The following is a 20,282-nucleotide window of genomic DNA, read 5'->3' on the forward strand; positions in this document are numbered from 1 at the left end:
CAGAAGGAACTTCCTGATGGTCAGAGCTGTTTGACAGTGGAACATAATTCCCCGGAGAGTGGTGGAGTCTCCTTCTTTGGAGGTTTTTAAGCAGAGGCTGGATGGCCATCTGTCAGGGATGCTTTGCTTGGTGTTCCTGCATGCCAGGGGAGTTGGACTGGATGGCTCCTGTGGTCTCTTCCAACTCTAGATTCCGTGAGTGAAATCCATCTATGAGTTATCAAAGGATCCCGAAGGAAAGGCATTTCAAATGATACATGCACCCTTAAAAAAAAATTAGCCATTTTGTTTAACCAGTTTTCACTTTGTGCTAACCTTCATTTTATTTCATTTGATTTTAAATTTTCAAGTTTGAATTATAGAACACTTATTGCTTTAATTACACCTTTATCTGTCCACAGAACTTAAAGTTCATACTTTTTGAATAGAAGTTTTCAAAATGACAGTTTGGTTTGACAGTTACAATTATTAACTGACAAAAGAGGAATTGTGGTTTAAAATCAATAGCATATTTGCAAAATAAAAGAATGCAATATGGATAATTACTTTGATTTTTTTTAAATGGCAAGTTTAATTATTAGGATTGAAGGTAGCTGCCTAAAGCAAATTTCTCATGTCCTTCCAGGCTGGGGGAGGGAATTGAAGGAATAGTGATGGTGAACATCCGCAGATGCCAATTTGGTGAAGGGGATGTCTCTAGACTTGCTCCTGTTGGTCCTAGGGCCTAGGGAATGGGAAAGGAACCTACTCTTGAGGCCAGCCTGGGCCATAGTGATGGGGAGGATTCCCTAGGAAGGTCTCTCTTGATACTATCCAAAATACTGTCTGGAACTCCAGGAATGGCTTAAGAAGGAGGCCAGGTTGGGATTACTTTTCTCAGCTGGAACTATCTTTAGGTTGCTTCCTCCTGCAGATCACTGAAGTTACGTATCCACAGATTTAACCATCCATGGTTTGATGGTTCTATCTATCTATCTATCTATCTATCTATCTATCTATCTATCTATCTATCTATCTATCCTCTAAAAAGCAAAGCTTGATTTTGTCATTTTTTTATATAAGGGGAACCATTTCTTTAACGGGACTTGAACATTCTCTGATTTTAGTATCCATGGAGGGTCCTGGAACCAGAGCCCAGTGGACCCAGAGTTATAAGGGTTTGATACCACTCTACATGTCATGGCTTCATCCGATGGAATCTTGGGATTTTCAGTTTGATGAGAGACTTCTCTGCTAGATGATATTCTCTGCAACTACAATAGATAATTATAAGTCCCACGCCGCCTAAAAGATAGAGCCATGGCTGTTAGAGTGGTATTGAACTGTTATAGCAATATATTGCAGATACACTCTGTTGCGTCTGTTCAAAATGTCACAAAATAGCATGTCATTTTCCAAGTTCTCTAGAAATCTTCAACAGGCCAGATCAGGTGAGCAAAGAGTATGTTTAGTAATGGTGGAAAAGGGAGAGAAAAGTGGATAATAACTCTTATGCTGTACATTTGTGGCATAGTATAAACAAAGGTGAACATTTCCATTTGGATTACAACAGATAGAAATGTACACCCTACCTTGGGGTCAAGGTTAGATGCTGCCCATTAGTGCAGCTGGATCAGGATATTTCACAGGACTGTAAAACATTTTTCAGCACTACTCAGCATTTGAAAACTCACAGATGAATGTGCAGAAAGCACTTCATTTCAAAATAGGGCATTTGAATTGATGGTGGTGCTATCTGAGATAATGGGTCTGTTATGGTTCTTTCACACATGGAACCTACTGTTTTCTGATGCTTTGAATGAACCAGCCATACAACAGTGAGATGTAAAATATAATTCTGAATAGCCAAAATATGTGCATCCCTGCCTGCCTGCCTTTATTTATATCCTGCTTTCTCTCGGGGCACATCTACACTGTAGAAATAATGCACTTTAACTGCTGTAACTCTATCCTATGGAATCCTGAGATCTCTAATTTTACAAAGTATTTAACCTTCTCTGCCAAAGCATTGTGGTGCCTCACACATCCCAGGATTCTGTAGGATGGAGCCATGGCAGTTAAAGTGATGTCAAGCTGCATTATATCTATAGGGCAGATGCACCCCAAAATTTAAGACAGTTTACAAAAAGGCAGAAAATCACAATAAAAACACATATACAGTGGACCCTTGTTATACACTGGGGTTTGGTTCCAAGATCCCCCGTGTATAACAAAATCTGTGGATACTCAAGTCCCATTAAATATAATGACATAGCAAAATGGTGTCCCTTATAAAAAATGGAAAATTAAGGTTTGATATTTGAAATTTATACTTTTAAAAAACATTTTCAAACCGTGTATGCTTGAATCCGTGTATAAAAAATCCATGTTAAAAACACAAAAAATAAGATTAAAATAGTATCAAACAACAGCAGAATCAAACCATTTAAAATCTTTAAAACAAAGATTAAAAGCAGTACAGCACTTCTCTGGTTAAAAATGAATTTCTAAAGGCTTGCTGGAAAAGAAAGCTTAACTGGCCACTGAAAAGGCAACAAAGAAGGAGCACATATTAATGTGCACAAAATGTCATCAAAAACATTCATCTGATCATGAAAAGAACAAAAACCTGAATATATAAATAAAGGGCATTCTTTACCTTGGGGTCATGTATTCCAGACAGCTCTTCATAGATTTTCTCTCCCACCATGACGGCAGCCAGATTAGCTGTGTATGTTGACAGGCAAAATAAACAAAAAATGGCCCAGAGGTTCATGAGAAACCTTCCAGTCCAGCACTTGGGGGGTTTTATGGCGGCTGTTCTACCAAACAAGATGGCATAACAGACGTTCAAGGCAGAGGAGAAAGAGAAAACTTTATCCCTGTTTCTTCCCTTTGGGGTCATGCCAAAGGGGCTTGTCCATTCATACAGGGTGAGAAAGATTGCAGTGATGTGCAGGGCCACAAAGATTCCCAGCCACATGGTCCAGTGGAGTGGCCACATAAAGGCTCCAATAGGAGCCGCTGTGTCTTTGGTTCTCACCAGGATGCCCAAGCTGGTAGAAAAGAAGGGGCTGGTGAAATCAATCACCTGGCTACGGGCTGTGTTGATGCTGAATGATGTCACGGCCATGTGGGCAGTGCCAGCCAGGAGGTCACCCACAAGGCCCGTCCACTGGCCATTTTTCCATGCCCCGTATTTCCCATCACCAACAATATACAAGTCAAAATCAAAGTTCATATCTTCAGCCAGTTTTTCCAACAGATCTATGCAGTAGCCATAGCAGCACTGCTTGAACTTGGTGGGCACTGTGTCATTGCCCCCTTGCAGGTTTTCAAAGAGAGTATCCAGCACAGCAGAATCATTGGTCAAGGGGTCCAGACACAGCTGACCTGCTGGGCACAAGCCTTCATCATCCACAGCCCTTGTAAACACAAACGGATGTTCAATGAGGGTCACCACCCTCAGATGTAGCCGGGTAGGATGCTGGTTGTGATTCTTGTGCCTCTGAGCCTGCTCTGGCCAGATCCCATAATCCATGATGATCTTGCCTTCTTGCCAGCTCCCCAAGCGGGTCCACATTGGGTTGCCCACAGGATCATGCTGCAGATTCCAAATGAAGAAGTTGTTTTCAGAGCTGATGATGGAAGATCCTTTTACTTTAATGTGGCCGCTAAGCCCATGAAAAGTGGTGTTGGCTAAAAATCTATAAAGCAAAGGCAAGAGGTTATAAACAGAGATTCAGACAATGCAGCCCTCAAAAATACTCTGAAGTAGAAATTGCTGTTCCTTCCAGTGCTAAAGCCCTTACATTAGGCAGAGTGAGATGATCACCTCAAGCAGCAGATGCTTGGTGAACACTCTTGGGTTTTCCTCTAGAATTCCCTGGCTGCTTTCTTCTGTTGGGCAGCAGAACTATGCATGCCACATAAAATATCCTGCCCCCCCCTAACTAGCCAAGGGGGGGTCTGTTTTGTTTGTGGGGCAGGTCGCTCAGTGGTTAAATGCCGGTACTGCAGCCAATGTATGAACACCTGGGTGGAATACCTGCATATTGTTGTTGCATACTGTTGTTGTGAGCCTTCAAGTTGTTATGATGACCCTACAGTGAACCTATCATGGGGTTTTCTTGGCAAGATTTGTTCAGAGGGGGTTTGCCTTTGCCTTCATCTAAGCCTCAGAGCCCAAAGTCACCGAATAGGTTTTGATGGCTGAGGAGGGATTCAAACCATGAGTCATAGACCAATACTCAAACCATTACACCACACTGAGGGACTAAACAGACCAGCATTGTATGCCAGCATGGCGTGGCATAGGGGCATGGTGTATGCACGCCAGCCTCCCCTTGCTGGTGTCATGCCGTGTGTCGAACCACACAGCGGGGGTACCATGGTGCCCCGTTGGTGTGGTGTTTAGACACGCTGCACAAAAGGAGCTCTGAAAAGTTATTGCCAAAGCAACAAGGGCACCTTTTTGCCAGCACTAAAAGGAGTGCATTTTGCTCGGTGTACTGTTGCTGCAGCCCTGATCCGGCACTGAAAGGGGCCACAGGATGCCACTCCAAAGGGGCAGTCTGTCGAGCCCTTGAGTCTCTACCTGCATATACTTCATTATGAACTTGATGGTGCAGAAATGGCACACTTGGACATTCCTGTACCACAGAAACACAGAATTGTTTAGTCTGAGAAATATTTTCTTGAGGAAAACAATATACACTGTGTCTGAAATAAGTTAGGTTTCTAATGGAGTAAAAAAATACTGTAATAAGTGCAATCAATCCATCAATGTCATTAAAATAATTATTTATGTGAGAGCTCTATAATAAAATATGACCTACATAAGAATTTATTTCTCTCTCAGCTGTCCATCTTTACATCAAGTTCTCCCTTTATGGCATGATGCTTCCATTTTCCTTCTTCTCTGAAATGGGCTAACCACTATGTTGATGATTGCCTCTGATTGACATGACATTCAAATAGAGAAAACCAAATTGGTCCAAAGGGAAAAACACTACTAAATGTGCTTGGTGCATATGATAGAAGCCTGAATGTATGGAAGAATGAACAGACCTCCTTATTCTAAGTTTACTAGAATGCCTTGCCATGTGATCTGTAATCATTGGAATTATTTGCATTTGCAAAGTCTGTATCACAACACCCTGTTTTCCCTTTCAGGAAATATTTCACCCTTTGAATATTTCGCAGGGGTTTGGCCAGGACTGGTGCATGACATTTTACTGCCTGGCAACTGAAGATGTACAGGTTCCAAGACCAGCAAAATTATTTTGATATAGGATGCAGAAAGTCCAATAAACAATCCTTCCCAACCTTGTGAATACAGTACAGTAATACTGAAACAAACAGCTTACAATTTGCTGTATTTTTTTTTATGTCAACCATAATCTCTTGTCGGAGGCAGTTGTCTCAATTTGCCCAATGTTAAGGTCAGCCCTGGGCCTGGCTTTTGTTGCACAGAATCAGGTAGCAAGCTAGCTATCCCAACCATCCTGGTCTCAAATATGCAAATATGTTCCTTTCCAGCTAACTCAGGGACTATACAGGCTGCCCCTTTCCTGGTGGGATCGAGGCTGCGACAACCTCACCCTGTGGCCTTGATCTGGCCTCTGGAGGTACAAAAAGGAGCCACAAAAAGCAGCTCCTTTTTGTGCCCTCCAAAGGGCGCCATAGCCATGGCAGTGGAGCTGAGTGGTGCCTCTTCGGTGCTGTATCATATGGATACTATGTACTGTCTGGAATGGTGTGCAGCATCATGATGCCCTGGGCAGAGTCAGGGTGTCCAGTATCAGGATGCTGCACCCTGACTCTGCCCACAGGCTGGCACAAAGTGTCAGTCTGTACAGGGCCTCAGGTTCTAGCAGTTGTTCCCTTGGTGAGTCTGTTTGCTTTAGGATAAATGGAAAGTGGAACCAAATGGAGCCCAGGATAATATGAAAGTGGAACCACATGACATTTGTTCCATAATGGGCACTCAGATGAAAGGACAATCCCTTCTGGGATTCCTGTTCATTCCCATTTCTTTCATCCAGGTATAATGGTGGTGAGGGCTTACCAGAAAGCAGCACAGCTGGCTTCTGGTTGTCAGGAGAACCAAGAAAGCTATCCACACACACAAGGATTACTTTTAATAAGCAAAAGCACTGAATCTACTCCATGTTTTAATTTGGAATTTAAAGAAGCTATCCAAGGTACTACAGACTATTCTCTAATTAGGTTTAGTTGTCTCGGATGTAGTATTGTGGATAATTCCTTTAAAGTTTAAATGAAAGCCTAAACTGGATTCACTACTTCTCTGAAATGGATGCCATATACCTCCCCTGAAATTAAGCCAATATACTACTCACTAATAAGTGAACAGCAGACAACATAAATGAACCAGGAAATATAGAAGCATGTAGATAAATATAATCAGAGTTATATGTATACACACATATATATACAGAGAAATATGATTCAGTCTTAAAAGTCTTCTATTCTTTTAACTGGAATTGCTTTAAACTGTTGATAGTCTTTTATCTGCAAACCCTTCTGAGAGCTCACAATAAAAGGAAGGGTTTGCAGATGCATGAATGAATGAATATTTTTTTCCAGAAAGAAAAATGAATATTATATCCATCCACTATAATACTATAAACAGAGATGTAGATATATGAAGTATTTTAATCAGGTTACTAGTTGTTACCAGGGAAGAATCATACATATTAACAATGGTACAGCACAAGTATATTCTGGAGAAACTGGCAAAGAGACACAATCCCATAAGGTAAAGATGGAGAATGTTCTTCCAGATGTTGTTGGACTGCAACAACCGTAGGCAGCACAGCCAATGGGGAAGTATTATGTGGTCCAAGAACATCTGGAAGGGCATAAATTCCCAATCCTTGCCATAATGAACCTGTCATTTCAAATATTCAAGAGGCTAAATCTGCCATAGCATAAAATATAAGGATGCCTAAAAGGAATGTAATCATAATCCAATGCCAGGTATAAATGCGCTAAACCACTCTCAAGTGTGGAAGAATGCCTGGAATTATGTACCAGCTACTTAGTAAAATATACTTACAGTAAGTAACCTCTCCTGGCCTGACCCCTCCTCCACACCTGACAGGATACCTGCCAGCAATTGGAGCATAGGTGAATTATGTTTCCATCAAGTTTGTGGTGAGAGAGTCAGGCCAGGGAAGGTTATTTTGTTAACTAAGCAGCTGATACAGAATGCTGGCCAATATCTTTTGATGTTCAAACATACTCAGTCTATTATATATATATATATATATATATATATATATATATATATATATGCATCATAGTGCCATATTGCAATATGAATCATATTGCCAGGCAGGCCCAGCTCCATCAGGCTAGCCTGGAAGAAGAGACTCCTCCCTCCATAACTGCCATCCTCCGGCCTGCGAGGGAGTTGACCAGGCAGGCCCAGCTCCACCAGGGCTAGCCTGAAGAAGAAGAACCCTCCCTCCAGTCCATCTGCCTTGGTCCAGGCCTCAGAGGGAGAGGAGAATGCTGGACCTGATCCCTCCCCTCCTCACCATTCCCTTCTCCTTTTGTGTTGTGTCTTTTTAGATTGTAAGCCTGAGGGCAGGGAACCGTCTTTTATCTCCTCTGTTGTAAGCCACCCGGATTCCCAGTGATTGGGCAGCATATAAATAAATCCTATTATTATTATTATTATTATTATTATTATTATTATTATTATTATTATCCATCCATGTTCTTTGCTGCTCATTAGTAAACGTTCTTGCATCTACCAATTGGTTCTTTATATTAAATATTATATCTGGGCTTATAGGCGGGATACAGACTGCCCAAAAAGGGCAGTCTGCCGCCGCTTCCATTTCTGCCAGTGGAAAAACTCAGCTGCCAAATGGCGAGGCTTCCTGGCACTGGAAAAAGAACCCGCAAAAAGCGGGTTCTTTTTGCATCGCGCTTGTGACACCTGAGTGCACAAATGGTGCACTTGTGATGTTGCCAGCACGACGGGATGTGCGGATGCTATGCGTCCGTTGCATCAAAATGGCGGCACCCGTGTGTACAGGGTGCCGCCATTTTGACGCCCCTGTCACATGCTAGGGGTGAGGCCAGTATGGATGCTGCGTCCTTGGCCAACCCCTAGCACGTGACGGGGGCGGTGCAAAGGCTCTTTTAAATCGGGCCATAGATACCTTTAAATTGCTTTCTTGTTTGTTTCTAGGGGGATTATCACATCTGAGATTTACTATGCTTAAATCGCTGGTAAAATGCTCCAGAAGTGTGAAGGTGTGATAGCCAGTCATGCTTCTGAAGCATCCCCTCTTCTTTCTTGTCATCAAAACATTCACAGACCAACCATTTCTTCAATAACGGGAACTTCCATTATGAAGAAATGGCTGCTCTGTGAATGCTTTGCTGATGAGAGAGGCGAGGGGATGCTTCAGTGATACTTCAGAAGCACAACTGTCTATCACACCTTCATGTTCCTGGAGCATTTTGCCGGTATTTTAACCATGGTAAGCCTCCGTGTAATAAGACCCTAGGAGAGACCATTTCTGTTTCCTTTTATTCCTTGTTGATGCGCCAGACTGTTACTATCCTTCACTCCCATGTCCAAGTGCAGCATTTTTCCAGGGTGTGGTGCAGGAAATTGGCAACCCCAACTGACATTCACCAATTTTTTGTAATTATTAAGCTTCCTGCTTTTGCATGCAGAAATAGTGTCTTTATTGTTGGTGAATGCCATTGGACGTATGCTGATGTGATTGTAGTTCCACCCTGCATTCATTCCTGGGATGTCTGAAAAGGGTTACAACTGCAGCTGGTTATGACATGGTACCTCATTCACACTTTACAAGGGTACACACTTTAAACAGCTGCACATGTTAAAAAATAATCTGCACAGTAATTCATAGACACAAACTCCTCACCCTTTGCCTATATACATTCCAGTGCTTTTTTTGCAGATATCACACCACCAGTCAAAGCAGTCAGCTTTCATTAGTAGGCTAATTAAATTATTCCATATTCATTAGACTGGTGACTGGGTCATTCTGTCTTTATCTCAGAAAGTTTAGTACAGAATGAGCAAATGAGAATGGGCAGCAAGTCAAATCACACAGTGCTTTAATTACCCAAACAGTATAGTTAAACGACCATAATTTACAGATGAGATGGGCTTTTCAAACCCTGATGCTTTTTGCCTTGTAACAAGGTCGATCAAGATTAGGCATTAGCAGAAATTCAGTCTCATCACATGGTTTCTAATGTATGTGTTCCACTGCAAAAAACAAACCCTTAAGAATAGAAGACAGCCTTACATATTTTGCAACGAAGAGTGCTACAACAGATATAAACTCATTGTTTAAATCACTGGGGGTACATCTACATTGTAGAAATAATGCAGTTTGACACATGTTTAATTGTCATGGCTCCATCTTACAGAATCCTAGGATCCTGTTTTGTGAGGCACCAGCACTCTTTGGCAGAGAGAGCATGTAAAGCTACAAATTCCAGGATTCTGTAAGATTTTAATTAATTTAATTTAATTTCTTTTTATCCCACTTTTCTCCCAAAGTGGGACCCAAAGCAGCGAACAACACATATAAAACACACTAAAAACAATTAAAATAAAAAAATTATATATAAGGAATTACAAATATAAAATTTAAAACATACAAAGTTAAAAACAGTAATCTAAAACCAACCCCCTCATCCCCCAATAAAACCAAGCCTGCCAGATCTTAAAAGGCCTGTTTTAATAAAAATGTTTTTGCCTGTCAGGGAAAGGCCAGCAGTGAGGGGGCCAGTCTAGTCACCCATGGAAGGCAGTTCTACAAATGGAGCTACCATACTTAAAGTGGCATCAAACTGTATTATTGGTACAGTGTAGATGTACCCCAAGACAGATCTTCGGTTGTAGTAAAGGACACTTTTCCATATGTCATCACTCATCTTGTAAGTCTACCTTTTCCAACATGGTGTCCTCCATACGTGTTGAGTACATCTCCCATGGTTATGCTAGTTGGGGTCCAACACATCTGGAGACCACCATGCTGACGAAAGTGGCTGAAAATGGTTTATGTGACCCTTTATCATTGCTGTTGTTATGTGCCTTTTAGTGACCTTATCCTAGGGTTTTTATGGCAACATTTATTCAGAAGAGGTTTGCTGCTGCTTTACTGTTAGACTGAGAGAGGATGACTTTCCCAAGGTCACCTAGTGGATATTTATGGCTGAGTGGGGATTTTAACTCTGGTCTTCCAGAGTCCTGGTCCAACACTCAAACCACTATATTGGTCCAACATTCAAACCACTACACTGATAAAGCACTGGCTGTTTATCATATAGCGTTTTTCATTCACCCCTTATCATATGGAATTTCAGTATTCACAATGATTATAATATGCAATATCTATCTTAGTCATAAGAAAAAAAACGAATGGAGATAAAACCTTACTTTGATAAATACTGTCCTGAAGTGAGATTTTTTCCCTCTGTGTTCAAACAATTTGTTGTACTCGGAATAAGTGCCAATTCTGGCTGGATCATTGTAGCTGAAGCCACAGCTCTAGCTACCAACTCCATTGCATCCTGGACGTAGTCTTCAAAAAAAGACTGTGTTGTTTTCCCATGAGCTATGAGACCCAATGGCAAGCCTTCTGTCCTCAGCTCTTCCACATTGTGTGAATCCCCAAGAATCCAATGAAGTTCAGGAGGCATCACCCCAAACTGGGTGGTTATCTCAAAAATCCTCCTTGTGCTTTCCATGTCACACCCAAACATCACCACAGTTGATGTTGTATCCTTAATGTTCTCCAGATGAACTTGCAAGTAGGTCAAGAGGTCACTGGTTGATGTGAGGTTTCCTGTGATATTTATAATGGATCCCAAATGAAATTTGGAGCTTTGCTGTGTGAGGAAGAGAAAATCAGTGATGTTCCATTCTTCCTGGCATACCATCAAACTAAAATTATACCAGTTGTTCAAGGCCAAGATTGAGAAAGTGACATCAGCATCAAAGCTCAATGAGCGTTCTAAACTCAATTGTAGGTGAAGGGGGTTCTGTAAAACAAGAAGAGAATAGATTAGAGAGATTTAGCCCAAAGATAGGAGGTTTGAGGAGGGACATTTAAGTAAGGTAGTTTCTACAATTGTTTTGTCAACTCTTTTGCTGACATAAATACCCAAATTCCTAAAAAAAGAGGATGTAATTCACCTTACAGCACTATCCTAGTGTGTCTGTTTAGAAAAAAATTCCTTTGAATTTAATGGGGCTTACTTCACAATAAATGTGTATAGGATTGCTGCCTAATAGCACTAGCCTCATTGGGTGGCATGGTCTACTCCAGAATTGCCATTTTAACATTTAATTTTTATTGAAACTGCATCACATGCACATTTGAACTTGGAGAAATCAATCACAAAACTCCACAATCAGTCACAATACTGCAGCAACCAATATTACAGGTTGAATATACCTTATCCAAAACGCTTGAGACCTGAAGTGTTTCAGATTTCGAATGCTTTGGATTTTGAATTATTTGCATATACATCATGAGTTATCTTGGAGATGGGCTCCAAATCTAAACATAAAAATTATTTATGTTTCCTATACACCTTATAGCCAAACATGGGCAATTTCAAAGAATATTTTAACTAATTTTGTGCATGAAACAAAGTTTGTGTACACTGAATTGTCAGAAAGCAAAGGTGTCATTATCTCAGCCATCCATGAAAAAGTTTTGGATTTTGGAACATTTCAGATTTCAGATTTTCAGAGAAGCGACACTCAGCCTAACTATGGCTTATCTTTGCTCTAGATTGCTTGCTTCCATTACAAAATAAGTCTCATACTTTTTACTCTGGCAATTATAGTCAATTAGATATCAAAATGTCACATGTTTGATGTTTCATAGAAGTTATTTTTTTTTAAATAATGCAGGATGACCCTCATTTTCTCATTTTGAGGGAGAGATGCAAAAATGTCCTCTCTTCAGGCAGACAGATGAGAATTTTGGATAGCGATATTTCTTAGCAAATTACAGAAACCTCAGTGAAAATGCAAAGTGTTCTTTGTGTTGTTCTCATGCCAGAGGCTGAGATTTCACTGAAATTTCTGTAATTTGCTAAGAAATACCACTATCCAAAAACTAGCCTGAAGATATTTCAGCAGACAGACTTGATATGGGAGACGACTTCTCTCATTAAAACCAAGACATTTTGAGAGTATTCTTCATATCTCCTATCCCCCTCTCAGCCAGAAAAGGGAATCTCTACTGTTATCATCCATTACTGGCAGGAGCTTGCAAGAAACATATTCAGAGGTAGCCATGTTGGGCATATAGCAAAATAAAACAAAATTCCAAATCCATGAAAGAGTGATACCTTTATCGACCAACCAATGCAAAATGCACAAATCACACCATGCAAGCTTTCAAAGTCTGCAGATTTGCTCTCAGCAGGGAGTTCCAGAATTTTTTGGAAGCATAACCTGAGAATACTTTTCTCCTTGTCTTTAGGAGATAGCGACATGGAATGAAGCACCTTCAGCTTCCCAGAGCTGAGATGGAAGAGGGTTATTTACTGGAGTGCCTGGGGAAAAGCCTCCAGCCAGTGCTTCAAACTGGAACCAGATGATATCAGTGCATGTGGTTGGACCCCCTGACATCATCCAGACCACAAGGCAGGGGGGGTATGGATTGAGGAATCTCTTCCTCCATTGATGCTTTGTCCATACAGCAAGCTGCAAGGCTACCTGGGCTACAGACTTTCACAGGTCACAGCAATCATGTGTGCAACATCAGGATGAGAAACTGTATGCATTTTGTTCATATGCTTCTGATTTAAATAAATAAATCAGAAATATGCCCATGTTCTGCATAAAGCCACATCAGGAACCTTATTAACAAGAAAACAGTTTGCAGCATGTTAATCCACAGTGATAGGAGAAAGCAGTATTCCCGTTCAATTTGTAATGAGCTGTTTGTGTAATTCCCAAGAGTGTGATAAGAAAAACTGCAATTCAGGATATTTATTCAGCCTCCTTCTTTCTCCCTCTCTCCTCTTCTCCTCTAAGCATTTAGAACCTCTTTATATAAGCAGAGAGGCAAGCTAATTAAATGGATAAGACTATCACAATCAAAACACATCTTGTAATATCAATTATTTACTTTAACTATAGAATGAATTAAATGTGTTGATGGCTATAATTTCTAAAACTCTGCTACTCAAAGAGCTCATGGTATACTCACCAACTATTTAAGTCTCTCTCTCTCTCTCTCTCTCTCTCTCTCTCTCTCTCTCTCTCCGTGTGTATTAAACTGGTGGTGTATGAATTGAATTTTTACTTAATATTCTAGATGGCTGCTGCAAACTGTTAGAAGCTTACAAACAAGAAGGAATAACATTGCTATTCAATTTTCAACAAGTTTATTTCTTGTTGAATGAGCCTTAAGTGTACATTGGGAATGAGTGTATTTGCATGCCACAATAAGCAATGGCTTGTATTAACCATGATTTAATTCTTGAATTATGTAACAGATGACCAAAGACACTGTGATTTTCCTTCCCAACTTTTCTATTTTGTTACACTCATGCTCTTTTGTCACTTTTTTTTGGTTCAGGGTAGGAAGCTAAGGAAGAAACCATGATTGTGTGTTTAGACATTGCTGTATGCCATAGCTTAAGCAAGCCAGAGTCCATAAACCAATAACAAAATGTAAGATAATATTATATTAGTTAACATACCACTGCTTGTAAATAGAAGAGGGCACAACAAAGCTAGAGCTCAACAAACCACAGCATGGCTTGTTAGTATGTGTGAATACAGCCAATGATTTAATAGTTCTATAGAGGCGGTGCTAGATATGACAAGATCCTGGGCAAGGTGATGAGGCCTGGGATGAGCTTATTAGTTTCCTGGGGTGGCAGTTGGCAGTAGTAGAGATGGGCCACAATAATAAGATGTAACACTAAAAGAAGAGAGCCAGCATGGTGTAGTGGTTTGAGAATTGGACCATGACTCTGGAGACCAGGGCTGGATTCCCAGCTCAGCCATGGAAACTCAATGGGTCACTTTGGGCAAGTCACATGCTCCCAGCCTCAGGAGAGGGCAATGGCAAACCTCCTCTGAAAAAGTCTTGCCAAGAAAACCCTATGATAGGTTTGCCTAATGGTCACCTCAAGTCAGAAATGACTTGAAGACACATAGCAACAACAACAAAAACAATATCAACAAGAAGTCTAAACTGGGATGGAAAAGACAAGAGCCAAATTAGACAGCTGCAGTTGTTGCCATCTTCATTTCTTCAGAATGCCTCTAAGCCCCAATAGAGCATTAGAGGGAGATGGGCTATTTGGATTGGGGCCCAGTACTACGGCAAGACTGAAGATAGCAGTAGTTGCAGTGACCAAGTGTTTTTCTTTTCCACTTACTTTTCATCCCCATTATTTTAAAGCAGAATGCTGGTGTCAGTAGTGATGGACCTTCGGGGTCCCCAGCATTCATCTGACTATGCCACACACTGATTGTGAGGCTCTCTTCTGTAAGCAGATTGAGTCTATGAACGATGTTTGACAACTTAAGAAAAGCAAACAAGGACTAAAAGGAAAAGAAGAGGATGTTGTAACTACGATAGCTGATTGTCGGGGCCAAACCTACCAATGGACATAGTAGGATGTTTAGTTTAAGTAGCAACTGCTGGACAGATCAGGTACTAACACACAATAGTCTGATCAGGGGCATGTGCAGTAGTATAGTTATATGCCTCTCCCCCACTCAGACCATGGGCCAACAGTGAAAGAACTGCACTGGAAGAGAAAGCTGTGTGCTAGGCAACCCGCCCTGCCTTCTCTAAGAAAGCCTGCTGCTTTGAAGAGTTGTGGAAATGTTGCCCCATCACTGTGTGTTGTGTGCCTTCAAGTCATTTCCAACTTACGGTGATCCTAAGGCAAACTCATTGGGTTTCATGGCAAGGTTTGTTCAGTCCTGAAGAAAAATTGAATTGCCAGTTCATCCAGTCATCTTTTGCATATGGAGTGGTCACAATCTGGAATGTTACTCTTTAAAAAAGGAACTAGTTACTTTATTCATCACCCTGATCACAGCACAAGCCATCACTTATTACAGTGCACCCACGCCAAACGCAGGCTTGCCATCTGTGGTTTGAGCTTCCGTGGATGGTAAGTCCTATTTTTTCAATGGATTTATGCGCATGCAGTGGCCTGAGTGGGAGTGCATGCCCACTGAAAAGAACGGGATTTAAGGTCTCATGTTTTTTGCTATCCACAGGGGAGTCCACAACGGATATCCTGCAGATAGCAAGGGGGCACTGTACTGCTATTACAGTCCAGAAAGATAAATCTCTGAGTCACTTATTACTAAGAAGTTATCATTATTGTTGCTATTATGACACTAGAAAAGTGCAAGTGTACGCTCTTTGTTTCCCCAAATTCAAATATTGTCCCTTGGAGGTTCTGAGATAAATGCAAAAGACATTATAAAACAATTATTTTTAGTTGCAGTTTGGGGAGGAACAGACAGGCAGGAACAAGTTACTCAGTCCTGCAGGGACCACTCCCAAGGTGGGCAGAATAAGCACAGTCCAACCGCATGGCACAGCATCAAGTCACTAGGCAATTTTTTTGTTGCGTCCCCACCATATATGCACACCATTGCACAAACACACTGCCTGCAACCAAGTACCTCACACGTCCAACCAAATGCCATCCCATTCCATGGCTGTCCCTTTGATGAGCTACACAGTCACACAGGCGATCCTCTGCTGGTTCAGTGTATTGGTGTCTGAGTGATACATTGGCAAAGCGCAGTCATGGAGGCCCCCCATACATGCCCCCGTCACCTCTCATTACTTGATGACCCCCTGTTGGACTGTCTGGTGTGTGTATATTGTAATTACATCCATTGGAGTTGTTGCACTTTCATTTCTTTGCTTTGCTGCACCCTGCATTCACGCCGGGGTGTCTATATGCAGGCTCAAAGATGCACATATTGTGCCTTGAGCTGGACCATCCCGGATTGTTTTTGCTATGGATTTTAGCCACAGATCATGGCTTTGGTTCACTTTCCAGCCACTTTTGCATCATCTAAACACCCTGCCTTCAAAGTGGCTGGAAATCACTTTATTTTGACAGTCTTTTCCACCCCAAGGGGCAAATCCATGTGATCCTTCACCTATCCTCTTCCATTGATCAGACTGGGTGAGCATACCCACCCACTAATGAATAACAATCAGACAATTCCCTTCCCTTCTGCAGAAGTGTTGTGAATTACAGCCATGGACATTATGGGCAAAAAGTAACTCAGCCACAGCTCAGTTTTCCAAAAAGTGATTAGGTACCCAGACAACTTATTAGACAAACTAGTTACTTCCATGCTCTAGGAATGGGAGGGGGGTGGCAACTTGTTATTCATCTGAAGCAGTAACATTTCTTGCAGTGACACTGATGATGGTGCAGTAAAGGTACTTTTGTAAAGGTACGCTAAGTGTGTGAGGCTCATGAATCCTATGCATAATTATACAGAAGTAATTAATAATCTCTTTGTGATATATCTGACACCCAGATAGAAAAGATGACTTTCATATAACTCCAAAAAGCTTCACAGATTATGTTAATTCCCAAATAAATACTGCATTTGAATATATATGTTTTAAGGCAATCTAAGCAGCAACCTGAGAGACAATAGATTAATGCTGCACTAGCTTAGATGATTAACAATGAACTCTGCATTTTGAAGCACTGGCAAAGAGATCAAGTCACAGAACACAGAGCATTGCAGATCTATTCAACTGAGAAATGGAGGGTTCAGCATTTACGATAATGCATTAATAGGACTGATGGATCATGCATTCCCCATGGTCATAGTTGAAATATAAGTGACCAGCCTTGGAAAGGCTGATTGCTCCCTGGAGGAACTATCAATGAAGTTGCAAACTGAACAGCTGAATAAATCAAGAACCTAAAATGACAAATTAGTTAACAGAGAAGGTTTTTACTTGTATTTTCTCGGGTACCCCATGGATTTCAAAATGAATCTAATTTAAATTAAATTTCCAGTGGAGGAGCAGCAAAACCAACAGAGACCTGTAGCACCTGAAAGACTAACACACATATTATGGCCTAAATGTTCATGGATGAAAGTTCATTTAATCAGCTGCTTGGTATGTTGTCCTGAGACATGTCTATGATCATGGGTCAAAAGCAAACATAACCTAGAAAGTTGGGTAATAAAGTAGGGAACATTATACTTATGTTATTAATAGTTTTCAGAATCTAAAACAACAGTAATTTATAGCACATACATTCTGGTACTGACGAATTAACACAGGTAGCAAGAAAAGAACCCTTTATCCCAACTTAAATCAAGGCATGGAACTGAACTCAATGAAAATGAACTATTTTTTTAAATTGACTCTTTTCTGTATCCCACCATAGCTATTCTTTTGTGGAGGTTTAGGGAAGAGGAGAATATTTTTTTCTGAAATATCCATTCTGAAGCACAGTAAAAGTTTCAAAAGAAGAATAAGCCCAGACCATAGATAAGTCAAATAAATGAAAAGGGGAGTTGCAGAGAGCATTATCTTTTCAAAATAGAAATAAACACTCAAAATGGTTGATATAGCAACCCCATACAGCTATTTACATGCATGGCACTAAAATATGATTGTGTTTTGGTACAGGAGCAACTTTTCAAGCAATCTGGTCAAAGTGGAGTGGAGTAGGTTTACCAATTACAAATGAGGGCAGGGTTCCTCATCCTTCACAATAATTCATTAAAGTACATTAAAAATACATTGAAAACACCCTCGAGATACCAAACTATAATGAAACAACAATGAAACAACAGAACAGAACAGAACAGAATACACTGTAAAAGGGTCACCAGTTTCAAAAGAAGAGAGGACTCATGCACCTCCCAAAGAGTAAAGTGCAGTTTACATGTGCAATATAAAAACACCCTTGAGATAGCAAATCACAACAGAACAATAATTAAATAGTACAAGATAATATAACACAAAATAAATTAACATAGGAGGTAGAAACTGTGCAGCACATAACTGAACCCAACCAAAACCTACAGCAAATAAAATAATACAGTAGGCCTGAAGTGGGATGGAAATAGTACAGCCCTCCAGAGGTTGTGGGACTGCAACTCCTAGCATGCCTTGCAACTGGTTATGCTGACCAGAGCTGCTGGGAGTTGCAGTCTAACATCACCTGGAGGGTTGTACAATTTTCTCAAATGAGGACTGCATCAAAATAGTTACTTAAAATCTGTTTGTTTGTTTGAGAGAACAAAATGGACTTCATCTGGCATCAAAAACATAACACAGGAGCCTCACAAAAGGTATGCCATCACTGCAAAGGCCCTGTCTTGTGGCTGTTTAGAAAAGTAGGTAGAGCTTTCATGACAAGAGCAACTGACTGAAGCAACAGAGGTTGAAGTGAGGAGGACCAAAGCTCATGGCTCCTTCTCCTGAGAGAGGCTATACCTCTCTCTTGCAGGAAAGACAAGTGTATGGCAAACAACTTGCTCTATACTCCCAAACTATTGTGCTGCCCTCAGGTGTGGTGGAAGGCCTGAAATTTTTAATGCCAGCCCAACTAGCTTTTAGCAACAAACTGTTTTGGGCCACCTCTCAATGCAAAAACCTGTGGCCAATTCACACTATATAACAAGTAGCAATAGCAAATACATTTCTATATCACTAGCACTCCCCAAGCAGTTTACAATGTGTAAGCCAATTGCCTCCAATAAGCTGGATACTCATATTTCCGACCTATGAAAGGATGGAAGGCTGAGTGGACTTTGATCCTCTAGGATTGAACTTAACAATGTTGTGGCTATAGCACCAGCATTTAACCACTGCACCACCAAGGCTCCACTACAGAATTGTTACACCATGATTCTCCTATCCTATGGAATTCTGAGGTTTGTAGTTTGATGAGGCACTAGATCTCTCTGGGTGAGAATTCTGGATCCCTTTCTCTAAACTGCCACTTCCCAGGATTCCATAGGAGGAAACCATGACATTTAAAGAAGAATAACAGTGTTATAATTGTGTAGTGTGGATGGGTCCCTGGTGAGATAGGCTAGGTACAGCAACAATGCCTATCCAAAACTACTCCTTGGGCTTCAAAAACTGGGAAGCATTTGAATGCAAGATGTATAGTCTCGAGATTGAAAGAATATGCATAAATATTTGAATCCCCAATGGAAAAAAGGAGATTCTAGAGTGCCAAGAAATCCTGATAATGAGAAACTTGGACAGATGAGATTCTTCACACTCACTTTGCTTGAAAAATCATCTAATGCTATTTTTCTTTACAGAAAGGATGTTTCCTGCTCAGTAACTATGGTTTTCTGTACTGAGAACTACATTTCTGCACAATGCACTCTCCCTCAAATATGTGGACTTTTCATGGACTAAATTCCAAATTATAAATAGTTCTTGGAAACAGCATCATTTTCAAGATTTTCTTTCAGTGGGGAGGAAAAAAATGGTTAAATTATTAATTCCTGACCCCAATAAGGAAATTTGCAAAGACTGATATCCCACTGTCCAGTCCTAGAATGAGACACATTAATTGTATCTGTTCAACAACATCAGTGCTTTTCAACTGAGTAAATGTACCCTTTCAACTGACAGCAGTCTGGTATAGGTAGTAACCTACTATATAGACAGCAGGTCTTTCGACAGCAAATCCATGAAAATCAAAGCCACAAACATGGAAGGCTCATAGTATTTCTGATATCAAGCAGATATTGGCCTAGACTTGTCATCAAGGATGATAACTCACATCATAAATGTATCATAAAGAAATTAAAGCACATTGAAATAAATCCTAATGAACAGTAATTCCCTTTTCAATAGCATTCTTATATTTTCCTAACATTAAGCTGGATATTAAAGAGATTATCACACCTAGTTCCATTAGCCTTTAACTTTTTCTTTTAAAATGAACATTGGGGTATAATAGCATACTCCCAGTTACTCAGGTTATGCATTGAGCTTAGAAAACAGTATCCAAATTTGAATCACAAGTCACTGGAGTGCTTCCACTTACATAAATAGGCTTTGGATCAAACTCATTAGACTGATTGATTACCAATGTTAAGACTGCACAGTGTATAGTGTTATTTAGTTTCTTTGGATTTAATCCAGCTTCAAATTAGAACAAGAGTGGATAACCACTTTTCTGTTGAAGGCCAAAACTCCATGAGAGGCCACTTGCAGGTGATGGGTGAAACTGGAACCAGTGAGGGACAGGGC

The 20,282-nt window shown here is 40.6% G+C and overlaps 1 protein-coding gene across 1 annotated transcript in view; it reads right to left on the minus strand.

The window, feature by feature from the left end:
• Positions 1-20,282, minus strand: part of GRIN3A (glutamate ionotropic receptor NMDA type subunit 3A) — a 168,303-nt gene that overhangs the window by 71,021 nt on the left and 77,000 nt on the right. Inside the window, exons 2-3 of the mRNA XM_042455849.1 lie at positions 10,445-11,049; positions 2,639-3,686 (exon numbers count right to left, since the gene is read on the minus strand). Coding sequence (XP_042311783.1) covers positions 2,639-3,686; positions 10,445-11,049 — 1,653 coding nt within the window. The remainder of the gene's footprint in view (positions 1-2,638; positions 3,687-10,444; positions 11,050-20,282) is intronic.

Source organism: Sceloporus undulatus, chromosome 2, assembly GCF_019175285.1.
Source record: "Sceloporus undulatus isolate JIND9_A2432 ecotype Alabama chromosome 2, SceUnd_v1.1, whole genome shotgun sequence".
Lineage (NCBI taxonomy): Eukaryota > Metazoa > Chordata > Lepidosauria > Squamata > Phrynosomatidae > Sceloporus > Sceloporus undulatus.